Consider the following 20594-nt stretch of genomic DNA (forward strand, 5'->3'; position numbering starts at 1 on the left):
GGCCGGAGAGTCTGGTTGGGGCTCTTCCTCTTCCTAACTGGGTCAGCCAGTCTGTGCAAGTCACTTCCCCCAGGAGGTGCAGTTTCCTCATCTGTGCAAAGGGCCAACGGCACGGCCCGGGGCGGGGCCAGAACCAGGCCACGCCCCCGACGCCGAGCTGCGCGCTCCACCGCTCGGGCCGGGCTGCGGGGAGCGGTGCCAGGCCGGGTCGGCTCCGCTCAGGCGGCACAGGCGGGCAGGAAGCGCCGGGCCGCGGCCTCTGCGAGCCGGCTGGAGACGCGCCGGCGACGAGCTCCCGGGCCCGGGCCGCCGCGGGTGAAGGCCGAGCCAGGCCCGCCGCCCGCCTTCGCGCGGGGCGGCCGCGGGGCCGCGGGCAGCCGAGGGACGCGCTGGGCAAGTTCACGGCCAGGGTGGCACCGGCGGGGTGGCGCTGGCCCGGACCGCAGTGGCGGCTTTGGGGCCCTGAAGCCGCGTGGATCTCGGCGGAGGGCTGCGGGCGGCCGCGGCTGGGCTGCGTGGCGGGGATCAGGTGTTGGGGAGCACAAGCCCTGATCTTGTAGGGCCGCTGGCGAGCTGGGGTGACCCTGATCACTGCCCTCACCACCCGCAGCCCAGCCCCAGAGCCTGTCTGTCTCCATTTAGTCGCCCCCTCTGGCTTTTTTTGTTTATTTTTTTCACATCCAGCCGGGCGCAGGGTAACTTGAGGTGCCAAGGATCGATCCTGGGTGGGACTTGTGCAAGGGCCTTCCTCGCTGTGCTGTCTCTCCACCGCCAAATTCCAAACTCTCAGTCTGAGCCAGAATCCCCCGCCCCCAGTGACCTCAGGCGTCCTGGGGAGGCCCCTGCTGGGAGCCCCAGCCTGTATCTCTGGTGGTTGGCCAGGCTGGCAGCAGCCCTGCCGCAGCCCTGCCTCAGCCGTGCCCAGGTGCCAGGGAGGCTGGCCCTGTTTCAGGGAACTCAGAGGGAGCCGGAAGTCTCCAGGACTGGGCAGGACTCTGGGGAGGGGGCCAGAGGGAGACAGTATGCCATCCAAGTTGGCAAAGTGGGCGCCAGGACTCCAAAGTAACTGCGGTTTTAGTGGGCGGGGTGGGGATTGGAATGAGGTGAGTGGAGAAAAAGGGGTCCCTGGAAGTTAAGAGAATCCAAGTGGTCACAGGGGGGTAGGGGGCAGGCAGGGGGAAAGGTTGGCCAAGCCTGGGAGCAGATGTGAGCAGCGCTGTTGGCCCCCGGGATCTGGGAGGCATTTAAAGACAGTTGGCGGTTCCCTGGTGAAAGGTGTGCGGGAGGACCTGCATTAGTCTCAGCGAGGGGAGGCCCTCGGTTCTGCTCTGTGAAGCCTGCAGCCCCTGCAGGAGAGCATGTGAGTAGAAATGTGGAGTTGGCGGCTCATTCATTCATAAATTCATTCATTCTTTGAATGTATGCCTACCTCAGAGGCAGTGTCCTGAAGAGACAGTGACAAAACCGCTTAAAGTCAGCAGGAAAGAGAAGGACGCGCTAGCGAGGGAGCAGAGGGGAGCGGGTGAGGGCTACTGGCAGCCAACTGCACCGTCTCATTTTGCAGGAGGCTTAGAAAAGCCGAGGCTGACGAGCCCAGGACTCTTTGCTGAGTTTGCTGGCAACCAAACCAAAGGGACACCTGATGACAGCAGTTCACCAGGAGAAAGACACGTGTGACACCTCAGGGGTGAGGCAGTAGGTGACAGAACCTAAAATGGGAGACTCGGGCTGGAACGATAGTACAGTGGATAGGGCATTTGCCTTGCACACAAGCAACCCGGGTTCGATTCCCAGCAACCCATATGGTCCCCTGAGCACCGCCAGGAGTGATCCCGAGTGCAGAGCCAGGAGTAACCCCTGAGCAGTGTCGGGTGTGGCACCAAGCCCCTCCCCCTCAACACACACACCATGGGAGACTCAGTCAGGGGTGTCTGGGGAAAGGGAAATGGGTCAGGACAGGGCTTGCCTGTACCTAAGAGATTGAAGGAAAGGCTGATGCTCTCCTGGGGAGGAAGGCCTGACGGCCTCAGAGGGGGTGGGTGTGTGGTATGTGTACCATAATGTTGTGTATAGAATATGTGATACCTGTGGGATGTGTGGTAGTGTTGAAGTATGTGTCTGGTATGTGGTTGTGTGGTATGCATGTATATGTGTTGTAAGTATGAGGTATATGTGGTGTGTGGTGCATGCTGTGGTGTGTGTGGTATGTTGTAGGTGGGTATGGTATGTGTAGGATGTGAATGTGCGGTGTGTGTGGTACATTTGGTATGTATGTAGATATGGTGGTGTGTGGTGTGTTTGTGGGATGTGTATATGTGTGATATGTTGGTGGTATATATGGTGTTTTGTGTGTGTATGTATGTATGGTATATGGTGTGTGATGTGTGTGATGTGTATGTATGTGTATGGTGTGTTTGTGGTGTATGGCATGTGTATGATATGTGTGGAATATGTGATGTGTATAGGTGTGTGGGATGTGTATGTGTGTGTATTGATATGTATGTGGTGTGTGTATGGTGTGTGGTATGTGTATGGTGTTTGTATGTGGTATATGTATGGTGTGGGGGTGTATGTGTATGGTGTGTGTGGCACGTGTGTGGGATGTGTATGGTGTGTGGTGTTTGTGTGTAGGATGTGTATGGTGTGTTGTAGGGAATGTGTATGGTATGTAGTCTTTGTGTGTGGGGTGTGTGTGTGTGTGAGAGAGAGAGAGAGAGAGACACCTGTTCACACTCTTGCCTTTGCAGGGGAGCAGACTCAGAGGTGATCTCTGGCGCTCCTGGCCCCTGGCTGCCCTACCATGAGATGGGGCCACCATTTGCCCAGGGCCTCCTGGGGCCCTGGGCTGGGAAGAGCACTCCAGCGGGCAGGTGAGCAGGAAGTGGGGTTCTTTTTCTTTTTCTTTTTCTTTTCTTTTTCTTTTTCTTTTGTCCCTTTCTCTTTTGAGTTTGGGGCTTCTGGGAGAGAGCAGCAATTCAGGTCCAGGTGCCGGCCTGGCTCTGTGATTTGCCATGGGCAAGTCCCCACACCCTGCTGAGCTCCCTTTAGCCCCGGAGATAAGGAGGTCGAGCTAAATGGTCTCTGAGGGTCCCTGGAACCACCTTGGTCCTGGGACTGGCCTGACTTCAATTTGCAGCCCACAGATGTTTGCAGCAGGAACCCACTCAGTCCTGTGCATCACGAGAACAAACCAGATGTGCCGGGAATGAGCGTGAGGCAGAGCCACACGATGCGTATCAGATTGTATACAATAATGGGTCTGATGTGGACGGGAGTCTTTAGGCTGGTGAGGAGATGGGGCTGGGGCCTGATCTCTCTCTCTCTCTCTCTCTCTCTCTCTCTCATAGATGAAAGGAGCCCCTTCCTGGTCCGCTGGCATTGGCTTCTCAGAGGGGAGGAGCGTCCTCTTGGGACCCGCAGGTGAGTCCCTAGTGTTAACCCCTTAAGACACACCTGGGCCTAGCAAGGTAGCCCAGAAGGGCGAGAGCTTGGAGAAAGCTTGATCCCCTGGGGGTGGGGAGGGTCCAGAACCAGTTCCTGACCTGGAGAGAAGGTCAGATGAGTCGTCCGCTGTGGTCAGGGCCAGCCCAGGGAGGACCTGGGAGAAGGGGAGAAGTGGAAGGTGATGGGGACTAGCCTTTATTCCAGGCAGTGGTCAGTGGTGGGGGCGAGATGGCATCACTGGGAGGGCTGTGCCAGAGCCCACTGGGCTCTCTTTGCTGTCCAGGGAGGAGCCTGGGCATCAGGAAGCCAGCGTCCAGGAGACCAGGCAGCAGGGCTGGACCCTGCTGCCACCAACACCTGCTCAATTCCTTGCTCCCAGGGCTTCTGTCCGCCACTATGGAAACTCAGCGGACACTGGTCCCCCCGTGGGGAGACATGGACAGTTGTTCCGGGGCGTGGCCGCAACGGGTAAGGGACCCATTGGGATCCTGATGGGGGTGGGAAGAGGGGCCTGGAAGGAGAGGCCACAGGAAGAGGAGGCATTGCGGACCCAGGGCCCCCCACTCCGTACATCATTCATCTGTCCATGTACATCTTCCTACCATTTTCAGGCTATGCACAAGTGCTTTACCCAGCACTGGGAGGGATACAATATACTTTTTTTGGGGGGAGGGTACACATCTGGCAGTGCTCAGAGCTTAATCCTGACTCTCTGCTCAGGGATTACTCCTGGTGGGTTCTGGGTCCCATGTGAGGTGCCAGGGATTGAACCTGGGTCATATGTAAAATAAGCACCTTCCCCGTTGTGCTGTCTGTTCAGCCTACTCTGTTTTCTTGTTTTGGTTTTTGGGCCGCACCCAGTGGTGCTCAAGGCTTACTCCTGGCTCTGTGCTCAGGGATGACTCCTGGCGGTTTTGGGGAACCTTGTGTGGTTCCAGGGATTGAACCTGGTTCAGCTGCATGCAAGGCCAATGCCCTACCCACTGTGCTTTCCGGTCCAGTCCGTTTTCTAATGGAGACGAGTTCCAGCACCATGCAGGACACCAGCCTCTCCTGATGCCTTTGCATCCACAGCCTGTTCCTGTGCTGGTTCCCCCCCCAGCCCCCCCCCGCCATGACTGGCCCTATGCCTCGACCTCCCAGCGCCTCCCCTGACCCCTGCCCTTTCCCACGCAGTAGCCATTCAGCAGCATCGCAGGAACCTGATCGACTGGTTCAGCCGGCTGCCCAGGGAAGAGCGCCAGTTCGGCCCCACGTTTGCGCTAGACACCGTCCACGTGGACCCCGTGATCCGAGAGAGCACCCCCGATGAGCTGCTTCGCCCACCCGCAGAACTGTCCCTGGACCATCAGCCGCCCTCCACCGGCCTCCCCCCGTTGGCACTCTCCCAGCTGTTTGACCCCGACGCCTGTGGGCACCGCGTGCAGACAGTGGTGCTCTATGGGACAGTGGGCACCGGCAAGAGCACGCTGGTGCGCAAGATGGTCCTGGACTGGTGCTATGGGCAGCTGCCCACCTTCGAGCTGCTCATTCCCTTCTCTTGTGAGGACCTGTCGTCCCTGGGGCCCGCCCCCACCTCTTTGTGCCACCTGGTGGCCCAGCGCTACACACCCCTCAAGGAGATTCTGCCGCTCATGTCCTCTGCCGGGTCCCGCCTGCTCTTCGTGCTCCACGGCCTGGAGCGGCTCAACCTCGACTTCCGGCTGGCGGGCACCGGGCTGTGCAGTGACCCCAAGGAGCCGGTGACACCAGCGGCCATTGTTGTCAACCTGCTGCGCAAGTACATGTTGCCTGAGGTGAGCAGCCCCCACTCGCCCTGAAGCATCCTGGGGTTGGGCTTATGGGGTCTTAGCTCGCGCTTTGGTGGGGTTCACATCCTGCCACTCTGCTGTAAGCCGTGGGTTCCTTCGAAGCCTGCAGAGCCTGGAGTGGAGCCCGGGCATAGGAGTGGCTGGTTCTAAAGGTCACAGTTGTCATCTTCGTCCTTGGACTTAGGGGCTCGCAGGGGAGGGAGGCTGTGGTGGTGCTCTGGGGCTAGTCCTCCTTCTGAGCTCAAGAGTGACCCCTGGCGGTGTTCATGGGACCATATATGGTGCTTGGGATTCAGAGCTGAGTCAGAGCTGTTACATATATATATACATACATACACACATAATGTATATTATATATAATTATATATAATGTATAAATGTATACATGTATAGTGTATATTATATATAAGAACATGTATTTATATATATGTTTATATATATATAGAGAGAGAGGAGCATATATATTTCTTATTTTGGGGATCAAACTCAGAGCCTTATACATGCAAAGCAAGTCCCTCTGCCAGGGACTGGGGGCTGGGGTGTTGGGCCACACCTGGTGGTACTCAGGGGCTGTTCCCGGCTCTGTCCTAAGGAGTGACCATATACAGTGCTGAGGACTTGAACTGGAGTCAGCAGGGATCAGCAAGGCAAGTGCCTTCACCCCTGTACTGTGGCTGCAGCCCCCAGTGCCTTTAACCCTGCACCCTGTCACCCCAGGCCAGCATCCTGGTGACCACCCGGCCCTCTGCCGTCGCTGGCATCCCCAGCAAGTACGTGGGCCGCTACGGGGAGATCTGCGGCTTCTCGGACACCAACCTGCAGAAGCTCTACTTCCAGCTCCGCCTCAACCAGCCCGACTGCGGCTACGGCGCGGGGGGCGCGGGGGTCTCCCCAACGCCGGTGCAGCGCGACACGCTGGTGCAGATGCTGTCGCGGAACCTGGAGGGCCACCACCAGATCGCCGCTGCCTGCTTCCTGCCCTCCTACTGCTGGCTGGTCTGCGCCACCTTGCACTTCCTGCACGCGCCCACGCCGGCCGGCCAGACCCTCACGAGCATCTACACCAGCTTCCTACGCCTCAACTTCAGCGGGGAGATGCTGGACAGCACCGACCCCGCCAAGCTGTCCCTGATGGCCTATGCGGCCCGGACCATGGGGAAGCTGGCCTACGAGGGGGTGTCCTCCCGGAAGACCTACTTCTCCGAGGAGGACGTGCGGGGCTGCCTGGAGGCGGGCATCAGGACGGAGGAGGAATTCCAGCTGCTGCACGTCTTTCGCCGTGACGCCCTGAGGTTCTTCCTGACCCCGTCCGTGGAGCCGGGTCACCGGGGCACCTTCGTGTTCACCGTGCCCTCCATGCAGGAGTATCTGGCCGCGCTCTACATCGTCCTGGGCTTGCGGAAGACAACTCTGCAGCGTGTCGGCAAGGAGGTGGTCGAGTTTGCAGGCCGTGTTGGCGAGGATGTTAGCCTAGTCTTGGGCATCGTGGCCAAGCTGCTACCCCTACGGATCCTACCGCTGGTCTTTAATCTGCTCAAGGTAACAACAGTCACCCCCCGCAGACCCCCCCATCAGCTCCTGAGCTCCCCCTACACCCCCAATCCTCTCCCAGAAGGAAACGGCCACTTCCGGTTTAGGTGCAGATTCTCCCCTTGGCTCTGGGCCATCCCAGTGGAACTGGGGCACAAGGAGTGGGGGGCAGAGAAATCCTGAAGCTGGGTGGGGAAGGCTCAGCAGTCTGCTGGGGAATGTGAGGGTAGTAGGGTTGGGGTCACGCACCCCACACCCCTAAGGGCAGCTTTCCTGGGCCTGCCTGTGTGTCCTGCTGCCCTGTCCCCCAGAGGAGACCAGACACGGGGAGTGATGACTCATCCTGATGAAATCACCAGAGATGAGTTTCTAAAGCAGATGCCGCTTTATTCACTTACCCCGGGAGGAGCGATGGCCTTGGTGATTGGCTGTGTCCGCCCGAGCACTTCACTCCTGAAACCAGATTACAGGCCTGAGGACTGCGCTGCCGCGGGCCGGATGTGCTTGGTTGTATTTTTTGGTTTGTGTTTTGGGTCTCACCCAGAGGCTGCTCCCTGCTTGGGGGTTGCTTCCAGCAGCACTCAGAAGACCATGCAGTGCCAACTCTTGGACCTGGGACTCCAGCGAGCAAAGCATGCACTCAGCCCACTGAACTACCTGGCCCAGACTAGTCTCAGTTTTTTTTTTTTTTTTCTTTTTGGGTCACACCTGGCGACGCTCAGGGGTTACTCCTGGCTCTGCACTCAGGAACTACTCCTGGTGGTGCTCAGGGGACCATATGGGATGCTGGGAATCGAACCCGGGTCGGCCGTGTGCAAGGCAAACGCTCTACCCGCTGTGCTATTGCTCCAGCCCCCTAGTCTCAGTTTTTTGGTTGAGTTGAGTTGAATTTTTTTTGGGGGGTTGGAGGTGCGGGTATTCCCAGTGATTCTCAGGTCTCTGCACTCAGAGATCACTCCTGGCGGTGTTCAGGGGACAAAATGAGACGTCAGGGGTCAAACCCAGGTGGGCCTCGTGCAAGGCAAATGCTCGAACCACTGGACTATCTATCCGGCCCCTGGGCTCAGTTCTTGAAGGGGTGGTGGGGTGCAGCCCTGCCCTCATGAATTAAATACTTTTACGATCCCCTGTGGGGACTGGAAAGCAGGCTCCCTGGCCTGTGCCTGCCTGGTCCCGGCTTACCCAGCCAGTGAGCACAATTGCTGGTATTTGAACTCAAACTTTGTGCTCTGCAGTCTTGGGCCTTGCATACCAAGCGTCACCCACATACAATGAATCTTTCCGCACTGCTGCCTGCCAGGTAACCCTGGCACTTTTCCGGGAATGGGTCTCAGTAGCTGGTCCTGAAGACGCCCAGCCCTGCGCAATGATGGCAAAACCTCATTAAAGTGTTTCCTTTCTTGGGGCGGGGGAGGTGTAGGGAGGCGGGGGAAGGGGGGCACTCACCCAGTAGTGCTCAGGAACTGTCCCTTCCTCAAACCTAAGAATTGAACCCAGGTGGTGCCCCAGGGGGTCATAAGTGGATACTGGTGATGAGGATTCTAACCAGGGTCTGTCAACAAGTGCGCTAACCTTTCCAGCCCTCTTTTTTTTTTGTGGAGGGAGCATGGTAGAGAGGGCATGTCTAGCAATGCTCAGAGCTTTCCTGACTCAGTGTTTGAGCACCCAATGATTCTGGAGATGAAACCTGGGGTTCCTGCATGTGCTTCAGCCCTTTGAACCATCGAATCATCTCCCAGACCCCAAATTCTCCTTGGTTTTTTTTTGGGGGGGAGGGTGCAGTGCTCAGGACTTACTCCTGGCTCTGTGCTCAGAGATCACTCCTGGCAGCACTCAGGGGACAATATGGTATTCTGGGAATTGGTTCTGAATCAGCTTATACCAGTCAAGCACCCTACCCACTCTACTATCTTTCCGGCCCCCTGCAAGTTTTCCATTTTATAGGCCACAGACCGGACTGGAGTGATAGGAGTGATAGTACAGCGGGTAGGGTGTTTGCCTTGTACATGGTCAACCCGGGTTCGATTCCTCCGTCCCTCTTGGAGAGCCTGGCAAGTACCAAGAGTATCCTGCCTGCCTGGCAAGCTACCTGTGGTGTATTCAATATGCCAGACACAGTAACAATAAGTCTCACAATGGAGACATTACTGGTGTCTGCTCGAGCAAATCGATAAACAACGGGATGACAGTGCTACAGTGCTACAGGCCACAGACCATAAAGGTTAAGAACAGGAATTCAAAGGATCAGAGAGAGGGGTCAACAGGCTTTGCATGCTAGAGATCTTGGTTCAGTCCCCGGCAGCACATGGTCCACTGAGCACCACTAAGAATGGCTGGGCATAGAGTTGGGCAGAGAAAAGAATAGGGCACACACAGGATGATTGGATCTGACGTATGAGGAATAACTGGGCAAGGAAATGTTGTAAAGGGAGGATGCCCAGATCACCCCTGGCCCCAGAGAAGGAGAGAATTCAAGGAGGTAAGGAAGAAGATGAGAAAGGAAAGTAATGGGGAGTGGGGGTCGGAGCTTCAGTCACACGGTTAATGTGGGAGAGTTGTGTAAGTATATGTCCAGAGCACAGACTCAACAACAATGAAAATATGAGATCTAAGCTGCAACCACCGAACTTTGTAATCAAGGTGGCAGGCTCGCAGGGCAGGGGGATGGAGTATGGGACACTGGTGGAGGGAAGTTGACCCTGGTGTTGAAATATTATGTGCCTAAAACTCACCTACCAATAACTTTGTAAATCATGGTTCTTTAAAACATTTTTTTGAAATAGCCAAAAATTCTACAGAACAATGGGGCTAGAGCAATAGCTCAGTGGGTAGGGCATTTGCCTTGCACACGGCCAAGCTGGGTTCAATTCCCAGCATCCCATATGGTCTCCTGAGCACTGCCAGGAGTAATTCCTGAGTGCAGAGCCAAGAGTAACCCCTGTGCATCACTGGGTGTGACCCAAAAAACTGAAAAAAAAAAAAATTCTACAAAACAAAAAAAAGAATTCAGGGCTGGAAAGATAGTAAAGGGATAAAGGCACTTGCCTTGAACATGGCCCACCCTGGTTGATGCCTAGCACTGAATAGTCCCCCCGACACAGAGCACTACTAGGTATGGCTCAAAAACACAGCCTCCTCCAGCCCCCCAAAATAGAACAGTAATTCAGAAACCCAGCTACCTTGGTTTCCATCTCAGTTCCGCCACTCAGTAGCTGTGTCTGTAAAGAAATCACTTAACCTCTCTGCCACAAGTTCTTTTGTTTGTTTTGTTTTGGAGACACACATGACAGTGCTCCGGACTCCACTCTTGATGGTGCTCAGGGATCACTTATGTCATGTCTCAGGAGACCATACAGGGTGCCAGGGGTTGAACTCGGGCCAGCTGAGTGCAAGGCAGGCACCCTCCCCACTGTACTATTGCTCCAGCCCCTGTCCTTCGAGTCCAATATGGAATCATGGTAGAAACGGTGTCACGGACTATTATGAGGATGACATGAGTTAATCACGGGTGTCTGGAGCTTAGGGGGTGCTAGTAAGTTGTTTGTTTACCTAAATCCAGGGAGAGAGAACAGTGGGCTGAGTTGTACATGTTGGAGGCCTCTGGTTCCCATCCCCAGCACCACATGGTCCCCTCAGCACCAGGCACCACTGGGTGGGACCCCCCAGAACAAACAAAGAAAAAAAACCCTTAAAAGCTGGCACAGACAGTCCATCCACCCCTTAACCCACCACCCAACTGCCAGCCCAACCCTCAGGGGAGGCACTTCCTTCCCTGAGTTAGAGGGGAAGGCGGGGTCTCCTAAGGGGATTCAGAAAGCCCCTCCGTTATTGGAGAATGCACTAGAATTGCTAGCACCCCTAAGTCCTGCTAGAGGGGGGCTGCTCACAGCAGACAGGTCTGTCAGTTTCTCCATGAGCCTGTTGGTTGGCCTTTCCAGGGTGAAAACGGATTTCCTGGAGCCAGGGATATGGTTTAGTGGTAGGTAGTGGTAGAGTGCTTGTCTTATAAGTGTGGGGCTCTGGATTCCATCCCCGGCATCTCTCTCTCTCTCTCTTTCTCTTTCTCTCTCTCTCTCTCTCTCTCTCTCTCTCACACACACACATACACACACACACACACAACACACACACACTCCCTCCCTCCCTCCCTTCAGCCCCCCGCCCCCGCCCTGCTAAGGATAATTTCCCAGCTTCAGACGTGCAAGAGATCGTGTAGAGACAAAGCTGGCCATTTCAGATCGGGGCCACTTTAGGAAGTGTTGGGTTTCTTCACATGCAGTAGGAGCCACAGTGGACCCTGCCGGAAGGGAGAAGTTGGACCAGCGGGCGTCGTCGTGATGAGGAGGCGGGGTGGTTCTGACCCTGCACCTTGCTCCCCTCCTCAGGTGGTCCCCACGGTGTTTGGGCGCGTGGTGGGTAAGAGCCGGGAGGCCGTGGCCCAGGCCATGGTGCTGGAGATGTTCCGAGAGGAAGACTTCTACAACGACGACGTCCTGGACCAGATGGATGCCAGCATCCTGGGCGTGGAGGGCCCTCGGCGCCACCCCGACGAGCCCCCCGATGACGAGGTCTTCGAGCTCTTTCCCATGTTCATGGGGGGGCTTCTCTCGGCCCCCAACAGGGCGGTGCTGGCACAGCTTGGCTGCCCCATCAAGCACCAGGAGGCGCTGGAGAACACGCAGGCCATCAAGAAGCGGCTGGGGAAACTGGGCCGCCAGGTGCTGCCGCCCCCGGAGCTCATGGACCACCTCTTCTTCCACTACGAGTTCCAGAACCAGCGCTTCTCGGCCGAGGTGCTGGGCTCCCTGCGCCGGCTCAACCTGGCCGGCGTGCGCATGACGCCCCTCAAGTGCACCGTGGTGGCCACCGTGCTGGGAAGTGGGAGGCACGCCCTGGACGAGGTGAACTTGGCCTCCTGCCAGCTGGACCCTGCCGGGCTGCGCACACTCATGCCCGTCCTCCTGCGTGCCCGGAAGCTGGGGTGAGGACCCATCCCCGTGGGACGCAGGGGGACGAGGACTGGAGAAAATGAAGGGAAGGAAGGCCTGGAGGGGGGTGGTGATGAAGTCTGGTGTGGGTAGAGGAGAAATGGGGAGCGCTCCATGCTTGCTTGTTTTGTTTTGAGAGGAGGGGTTTGGGCTGACTCCTAGTTCTGTGCTCCAGGACTGCAACCAGCGGTGCTCATGCAGAGGAGACCCTGTGCATGCTGTGCTGTGGGGGGTTTAGACTGGGTCGGCTGCGTGCGATGCAAGCGCTTTCTGCCCTGCACTGTCTCTCGGGCTTCTCCGTGCTAACTCAGCCTGCTTCTTGCCTCTGCTCTGACTCCTCTGCTCCAGCTTGCAGCTCAACAGCCTGGGCCCCGAGGCTTGCAGAGATCTCCAGGACCTGTTACTTCATGACCAGTGTCAGATCACCTCCCTGCGGTGAGTTCCTGGAGGGGCCCCCGTCCCTATGGAGGGAGGTTCTGGCCCCCAGCTCCCCCAGACTGGAGAAGAGAATGTGAAGGGGGGAGAGGCAGAGAAAAAAAAAAGAGAGCCAGTTGTCACAACTCTTCCAGAAACTTCCCTGTCACCTTGCCTCGCAGGGACACGCCCCCATTTCTGAGAGGAGTAAGGGCAGGGGAAGGAGGAAAAGTGGGAAAAAAAGGGGTGGGACTAGGGGTCTTGGGAGGAGTTGAGAAAAGGAGGAAGAGAAGGGATGGCGAGGAAGGAGAAGCAGGCTTCTACTCTGCAGGGATCGCCATTTCTGTCTTCCCTTCTCCCGGGCGGGCTCCCCAGGAGGGCACCCCTTGGGCCTGCGTGACTTTGGGGCGCCGCTTGTGGCCATAGGCTGTCTAACAACCCGCTGACAGCGGAGGGCGCGGATCTGCTGCTCGAGGGGCTGGCGGGAAACCGCTCCCTCACTCACCTCTCCCTGCTGCACACGGGCCTCGGCGACGAGGGCCTGGAGCTGCTGGCGGCCCAGCTGCACCGGAACCAGGGACTGCAGGAGCTGAACGTGGCCTACAACAGCGCCGGCGACACGGCGGCCCTGGCGCTGGCGCAGGCTGCCCGCAGCCACCCTTCCCTGCAACTGCTGCAGTGAGTCTTGAACCCGCCGTCCCCGCCGCTCGCCCCTCCCTGCACCGCGATTTCCGTACCCTAGGGGGCGCGCCTGAGCCCAGGGCCCCCCCGCCCCGCCTCTCTTCCTGGCTTCTGATTGGGCCTTGTCCGCTTGTGCTCCGCCTTTGATTGGCTCTTCCGCGGCAGATGCTGGGGTCCGCCTTCCTGCTGTTGGCGTCCTCTCTGGTGTCCCTGGCTGACCTGCCACGCTTTCCCCTGCCCGGGCTGCCTTACAAGAACCCCTCAGGGGGTCCTCCCGCCCTAAAGACTCCTCTCTCTTTCTCCGGCCAGCCTCTACTTCAATGAGCTGAGCTCCGAGGGCCGCCGGGTCCTGCGGGATCTGGCCGCCAGCCCCGAAGGCGGGGCCCGGGTGGTGGTGTCGCTGACGGAGGGGACGGCCGTGTCCGAGTACTGGTCGGTGATCCTCAGCGAAGTCCAGCGGAACCTCAACAGCTGGGACCGGGGCCGCGTGCAGCGGCACCTGGAGCTGCTGCTGCAGGATTTGGAAGACAGCCGGGGCGCCACGCTGAACCCCTGGCGCAAGGCCCAGCTGCTGCGCGTGGAGAGCGAGTTCCGGGCACTCTTGGAGCAGCTGGGAGGCACTGGTACTTGAGCCGAAGACGGCTGGCACCTCGCTGCGCGACCCCCTGCTCCAGCCCGGCGCTCCCGCCGCCTCCAGCTTGCACTTCTCTTTCTGCTCTGGAGGCAGAGGAAAGGGCATTTATCGAGAAGGGTGCCGTTACCGGTCTGGGGCACGTCTGACCAGTGCCCGATAGCCCGGTCTGGTCCGTCCAGGGTCACGGAACATGCCGCTTCTCCCTTATGCCCCGGGGAGCAAAGGATGTGGCGCTTGGGCGACCAAATCGTCCGGCAGCCCCAGTCCCAGCCTCGCCCCACCCTCCCGTCGGGAGCTCCTGATTGCACCACCAGGGGGCGCGCGACTCCCGCCCGCCGTGCCGGAAGTGTGGCAAGCGCTAGCTTCTCGACACACCCCAGGATGGCATTCTCCCACATTGGTGCTCTCCCCTCGCCCCGACACCCCTTCACCACAGTGGTACTTAGGCTCTGTGCCCCAAGGGGCATGTGCACTGATTCGCTCCAATAAAACCTGGCCTCTTTAAATAAAAACCTACTGGGTCACTTGCCTGGGGCTTTCAAGAAAGGTCACGCAACTGTTTTTGGGCATTTGATAATGGTGGGGGGCACGTGGAGAGGGACACTCCTGGCTGTGCTCAGGGGCCCGGGGCAGGAGGATGCTCCCTCAGTGCTTGGGGGATCACCAGGGCTAACCTAAAGGATGCCGGATTGGGGGTGAGCTATGGTGTTGAGTGTTGAATCTAGGGCTTCCCCTTGTGCCAGGGATGTGCCCAACCACTCAGGTCATATCCAGCCCCTATTCTAAGTCTTTCTGTTTCTTTGTTTTGGGGGCCACACCTGGGAGTGCTCAGGGGCAACTCCTGGCTCTACACTCAATAATCACTCCTGGCAGGCTTGGTGGACCATATGGGATGTCAAGAATCGAACTCAGGTCGTCTGCGTGCAAGGCGAGCGCCTTATCCACTGTTCTATCTCTCTGCCTGTGCTCCCCTGCCCCCATTCTGTCTCCATTTAACTACTCAACACCTCCTATTGCAGGTGGATGTCAGACTCTAGGTTCAGAATCAGAGAGGGCTGGGGGTGGGTCCCAGGAACCAAAAATCAAGGAGGGGTTGGCCCAGTCAGGCCGTTGGACTCCTGTCACCCTTTCGGAAGTGCATGTCCCAGGCGTGGGCCCACGAGTGCCCAGCGGGCTGCTTTCTCCATGCTTCAGGGAGCTGGAGCAATTACAGAGCTTCAGAGAAAGTAGGGGCCCAGGGGCCAGAGCGATAGTGCCGCAAGTTGGGCGTTGGTCTTGCACGCCTAGGTTTGATTCCAACACCCCATGTGGTCCCCGGAGTGCTGCCAGGAATGATCCCACAGCACAGGAGTAACCCTGAGCACCAATGAGTATAAGCCCAAAAGAAAAAAGGCGGGGGGCCAGGGGCCGGGGTGGGGGGCAGGAGGCACACAGGCTTCTCCGAGGATGACCATGCTGCAGTTAACCATTACCCGCTGCTCAGGAGGGAGCAGCGACTTCAAGGAGGCGGGCAGAGAGGGAAGGTGTAGGAAGGTCAGCTGGTTTTGTGGACCTTGGCCTGCGGGAGCCCTGGGTCGCGGGCCAACCATGGAGGCTGTCGCAGGTCCGAGGCTGGGAGAAGCCCATGGTGGGAAGAGAAGGGCAGTGGGAGGTGGAGGTCAGCCTGGGGCACCAGAGGGGGCAGGGTGGGGTTTGAAGCCCTGGGGCAGAAGCTGGAAGTGAGGGGAGAAGAGGTGAGTAGATCTCTTTTTCCAGCCCCGCCCCAGAGTGATTGGTTTAGATGTCTGAGCCCAGAACTGGGTGGGGAAGTAAGGTGGGTCTCCGGAGCCATATATAGGGGCAAGCAGGGGGGCTTCTCCCAGTCCTGCCAGCTAGGAGCCATGGACAGGTTGCTTGTGGGGGCCAGGAAACCTCACCAGCCCTTTCTTTGCCCGATAGAGCTGCCGGACACGGCCTCGTTAACCCTGTAAGTGCCTGGTGGGAAGGGTTGGGGGCTGGGACGCAGGGACACTGAGCCTGCCATTAGGACCTCAAGGAGGGCTGAGAACCCCCCGCGACCCTGGTGTCAGCGTATTCTTCCTGGGTCCCTTGCCTCCTCACAGGAAGTTTGAGTTCAACCCCAAACTGGGCATTGATAATCCTGCGCTCTGCTTGACTGAAGACTTGGACCCCTCAGGTAATCCTCCACCCCACCCATTCCCCAACCAGCCCAACCCAACGCCCCTCCTAGACTCCTGGGCTCCGCACTGCCACCTCCTGGCCACTCCTTGCTCTGCGCTGGTGGGGCAGGAGGGGGACAGAGGAGGTGATGGGGGCTCCGTCCCACCCACTCCGCTCCTGTCCAGCGCCTGAGGGGAAGAACCCGCAGGTGACCGGTCTCCCCATTCCCTGCCGCCCATTGCAGACACGGGGAAGTTGAAGCCACCCCGCTTCTGCCTGCTGAGCAAAGATGCCAGCGGGAACTTCGGGTTCCACCTCCAGCATCACCTGGCCCGGCCGCAGCCCGTGGTGAGCAAGGTGGACCCCGGCAGCTCTGCCCAGCGCCAGGGGCTCCAGGAAGGAGACTTGATTCTAGGGGTGAACCACAACATGCTGGAACAAGAAGACTTTGCAGCGGTGAGATTGGACAGGGACCCCTTCGGGGGGGGGGGGGGGCCTCAGGGAGAGAAAAACCCGGTGGGAGGATCACCTCTAGGCTTGGGGGCTCCCTAAGTCCCAACCCGCACCTTCCAGGCTGTAGGGGTGTTTGGGCAGTGAAGGTTGTGCCAAGGTACCCAGGGGAGCGGGTTCCAGCAGGGCTGAGCCAGCCCTAACTAAGGGTGGTCCCGACGTCACCGCCCGCTCCCCCCCGCAGGTGGTCCGCCACATCCGCGCCAGCGGCCCGCGCGTGCTGCTGATGGTTATGGCCCAACACGTGTACGACGTGGCCCGCGAGCGGCAGGGGGACAAGGCCCCCCTCTATCCCACACTTGGCCCAGAGGTCCGGCCCCGGCTGTGCCACGTCGTGAAAGATGAAGGCGGCTTCGGCTTCAGCGTCACCTCGGGTGAGCTCCGAGGCCCGGGAGCGAGGGTGGGCGCGGCGCGGATGGACAGGGCGGGGGCCCTGGCCCGGGTCCGCGGCAGGCCAGAGTCGGAAACGGGGCGCTTTGGGGCTTGCAGGATACGGAGGTTCTTTCTGGCTGGTGCTGAGTTCCGGAGGGGCAGCTGAGCGGGCAGGGGTCCCCGCCGGGGCCCGGCTGCTGGAAGTGAATGGGGCGAGCGTGGAGAAGCTCACTCAGCGGAAAGTCAACAAGAAGGTGAGGACCTCCGCCCTCGGGCAGGCACGCAGGCTCCGCACTCGGCCCGCCTCCGCCTTTGCCCCGCCCTTTCCCCCCCACACACTGCCCACCCCTGTCGCCCACCTCCCACCCGGTCCCTGTCTGAAACCGGCTCTTCCTCCAGCCTCTGACCCTGATCCCACCCGGGGCGCCTCTTGCCTTGTCCCTCCCTCTCCACCGGGTCCCGGGCAGCGCCCCTCCGGGCGGGGGGCGGGGCTGGGAGAAGGGCCGCCCCGGATCTGCCCCATCCGAGTAGCTAATGCCCTTTGGGTCCCGACAGCTGTCGCAGAGTGGACAGCAAGTGACCCTACTGGTGGCAGCAACCGAGGTGGAGGAACAGTGCCGCCGGCTAGGGGTGCCACTGGCTGCCCCGCTGGCAGAGGGCTGGACACTGCCCGTCAGGCCCCGTTGCCTGAACTTGGAGAAGGGGCCCCAAGGCTTCGGCTTCCTGCTGAAGGAGGAGAAGAGGCCTGATGGCAGCGTAGGTGAGTCGGGGGTCGGGGGAGGGCACAGACAGCGGCCCCTCAGCTCTGCTCAGCACACGGGAGTGGGGAGACGTGGCGGGCAGCAGCGGAAGTGGGGCTGACCTGGGTTCACGCTGATCACGGCATAAGGTTCCCCGAGGGTGATCCCTGGGTGCAGAGGCAGGAATAAGCCCTGAGCGTCACAGGGTGTGGCCCCCAAACCGAAACTGAAAAAAAAAAAAAAAAGGAGGAGGTGCCCAGAGCCATAGTACTGACCTGGGTTCTGTGCCTGGTATCCGTTCCTGGGTTCTGTGCCTGGTATCCGTTCCTGTCTCCTGTGCACCCCCCAGGACCATTCCTGAGTGCAGAGCTGGGGAGTCACCCAGGTGTGGCCCCCAAACAAATAAACCGCACCCCGCCCCGGCTCCTCCTCTTGGGCTCTCTCCTGTTCTGTCCACACCCACCCAGGGCAGTGGCCGGGACTCCGCCTAAGAGTGGAGGAGCAACGAGACTGTCCTTGTTGCAGGGCAGTTCCTGCGGGAAGTGGACCCTGGCCGGCCAGCCGAGAAGGCGGGGATGCGTGACGGGGACCGGCTAGTGGCTGTGGCTGGGGACAGCGTGGAGGGGCTGAGCCACGAGGAGACAGTGTCCCGGATCCGGGCGCAGGGACTCCGCGTGGCGCTCACTGTGGTGGACCCCGAGACTGACCGCTTCTTCAACACGGTTCGAGGGAGGGCGGGGGTGGGGAGGAGCAGAAGCAGGGCTGCGGGAAGAGGAAGCAGCTCCCTGACTTCTGTCTCCCCCAGGCCCGCCTGTCCCCACTCCTCTTCATGGAACCCACCGAAACACCTGCCGCTCAGGATGAAGCATCTCAGGACCAGACTAAGTCTCCGCCAAGTGCAGACACCCCAACCTCCAGGGCCCCAGTCCCAGGGGCCACCCGCCTGTGTATCCTGCACCCCGGGCCTGGCGGTGGCTATGGATTCTGGCTCTCCTGTGTGACCAGCTGGCCGCGATTATACATCTCCAAGGTGATGGAGGCCCCAGGTCCCTGTCCGTCATTTGCTCCCTGAGTTCTCCCCGTGTTTCCCCCTGCTACCCCCAGACACAGCCCATTTCCCGGGGCGATGTACGTCATCTGTCCTTCCCCCCATGGCCAGGTGCTCCCAGGAGGAGCCGCGGACCAAGCAGGCCTGCGGCAGGGAGACGTGGTTCTGGAAGTGAACGGGTGTGCCATTGACGATGATAACGAGATGGACATTCTGAACCTGCTCCTTGAGGCTGATCCACCCCTGTCCCTGAAGCTGGCAGTGGCCACGCCTGGCCAGGACTCAAGGGAGTTCCAGGGGGAAGAGGAGGTGAGGAAGCCACCAAGAGGCACTGTGAGGGCTAGAGAGAGACAGCAGGGAGGCCACTGGCCTTCCACGCGGCTGACCTGTGTTTGATCCCCATCACCCCATACGGGATCTAAGTACCATCAGGCGTGAGCCTTGAGCACGCCCAGGTGTGGCCCCAAAAGCCAAACAAAAGGAGCTGCGAGGACTAGAGAGATAGCACATGGGTAAGGTGCTTGCCTTTTGGGTCACACCCAGCGATGCACAGGGGTTACTCCTGGCTCTGCACTCAGGAATTGCCCCTGGCGTTGGTCAGGGGACCATATGGGATGCTGGGAATTGAACCCGGGTCAGCCGGATGCAAAGCAAACACCCTACCCACTGTGCTATTTCTCCAGCCCTGGTGCTTGCCTTTTAAGTGACTGGCTGGGGTTCCATCCTCAGGTCCACTGAGCACTGCCAGGAGTGATTCCTGAGCACAGAGTCGGGAATAACCCCTGAGCATTGCTGTGTGTGACCCTTTTAAAGATGCTGTGAACAGCCAGAGAAGGTGGTGGCCAGGAAACTGGGAGGCAGGACTGGGGAGCAGGAGAAGCAGGGTGGGGGGTGCGTGGGGACCCTCAGTTATGGGAAGGAAGGACTCAGGGTCTCAAGCACCCTGCTGGTCCTCACAGCTCCCCTCCTCTCTCTACTTAGGACTGGACCTTCTTCTCGAAGAATTAGCCCTCCCCGCTCAGCACATCCGAGAGTGTAGCCTGGCCTACTCCCTCGGGGCCATGTCTCTCTCAGCCAGAAGCCGGACTGCAGACCCTAAACCTCTCCAAACACAGTATTACCCTGCCCCGGATCTCCTGCTTCCCAGGCTGCACCTCCCAGAATTAAGGGCATGAGAGATTTGCTGGGGAACGTGGGTGCCTTGGGAGCTGTACCACCCGGGGAGAGTTCTGGCTGAAAAATGGGTGATGCTGAAGTCAGCCTGGAGTTTCCCAGACCCTTGGAATTTCCCGAGCCACCCGCATTGGAGATGTCCTTTGTCCTTAGAATGAGCTTCCTCTGTCCACACCAGACTGGTAAATGAGTGACTTTTGGACATTACTGAAGGATGGGACACGGCTGCCAAGTAGCCAGGCCTACGACAATGAGAGGGCTGAGCCTTTTGTCCTTGGCCCCAAACCTCCTGGGAAGAGAGAGGGGCTGGAGGCTGGAACAGTCACCAGTAACACTGGTCCAACGATCACGCATGCATAAAGAAGCCCTCCTGAGTCCCAGTGGATGGAGTTCTGAGGATTTTGGGATGCTGAACTTGTGGGGATACTGGCAAGGCCCCCAGTTTCGACACCTCCCCTGGCAGCTCTTGCACCTGGCTGCTCCAAAGTTGCAACCTCAAAATAAATGACAAGCTGCTAAATTGGGTTCTGACTTTTGGGGGCTGCTCCAGCAAATGATGGGGTGCAGTGGGGTATGGGAGCCTCTGGTTTAGAGCCAGCTGGTGGGATATGCTGACTGGGGGGGACTGGGCCTCTAGATATTTTTTCTGGTTTGTTTATTTATTTATTTTGCCACACCTGGCAGTGCTCAGTGTTTACTCCAGGCTCTGTGCTCAGGGATCACTCCTAGAAGTGGCTCAGGGGGGGCAGTTAGGGGACCAGGGATCAAAACCAGGTTGGCTGCGTGCAGAGCATATACCCTATCTACTCTCCTATCTCTCAGGACCTGGCACTGGAGATTGGCACTTGAAGTGGGGAGACTCTTTTTGGTCACACCCTGCAGTGCTCTAGGCACCATGCACTGCAGAGATAGAACCCGGAAGCCCCATGTGTGAAGTAACTTGGGGGGTAGGGGGGCTAGGGAGCAGGCTTGTGGTACTGAGTCTTCCTCTGTGGGCTCCAGGCCATGTCACGATTGATTTAATTGGAATAGGACCCAAATAGACTGGAGCGATAGCACAGCGGGTAGGGCATTTGCCTTGCATGCGAC

At 58.9% G+C, this 20594-nt stretch overlaps 2 protein-coding genes across 3 annotated transcripts; both read left to right on the forward strand.

Annotated features, from left to right (window-relative positions):
* The first annotated feature begins 1194 nt into the window (after positions 1–1194).
* NLRX1 (NLR family member X1) lies at positions 1195–14865 on the forward strand. 2 transcript variants are annotated; one of them, XM_055132943.1, is made up of 11 exons: positions 1195–1360; positions 1565–1687; positions 2748–2870; positions 3348–3420; positions 3824–3912; positions 4621–5240; positions 5973–6794; positions 11171–11766; positions 12122–12208; positions 12614–12865; positions 13178–14865. In XM_055132943.1, the coding sequence occupies exons 3-11, from the start codon at positions 2801–2803 to the stop codon at positions 13497–13499; spliced, it is 2931 nt and encodes a 976-aa protein (XP_054988918.1). In that variant the 5' UTR covers positions 1195–1360; positions 1565–1687; positions 2748–2800; the 3' UTR covers positions 13500–14865. The 2 variants fall into 2 exon arrangements, with proteins under 2 accessions (XP_054988918.1, XP_054988919.1); XM_055132944.1 differs by lacking the exon at positions 1565–1687.
* A 224-nt stretch (positions 14866–15089) lies between these two features.
* On the forward strand, positions 15090–19985 carry NHERF4 (NHERF family PDZ scaffold protein 4). The gene is made up of 11 exons (XM_004605083.2): positions 15090–15105; positions 15441–15468; positions 15605–15678; positions 15907–16118; positions 16357–16546; positions 16662–16798; positions 17100–17304; positions 17810–18006; positions 18090–18314; positions 18444–18641; positions 19314–19985. Exons 1-11 carry the CDS (start codon positions 15090–15092, stop codon positions 19338–19340), a joined length of 1509 nt encoding a protein of 502 aa, XP_004605140.1. The 3' UTR covers positions 19341–19985.
* The last annotated feature ends 609 nt before the right edge of the window (positions 19986–20594 follow it).

Source organism: Sorex araneus, chromosome 3 (genome assembly GCF_027595985.1).
Source record: "Sorex araneus isolate mSorAra2 chromosome 3, mSorAra2.pri, whole genome shotgun sequence".
NCBI classification, from domain to species: Eukaryota; Metazoa; Chordata; class Mammalia; order Eulipotyphla; family Soricidae; genus Sorex; species Sorex araneus.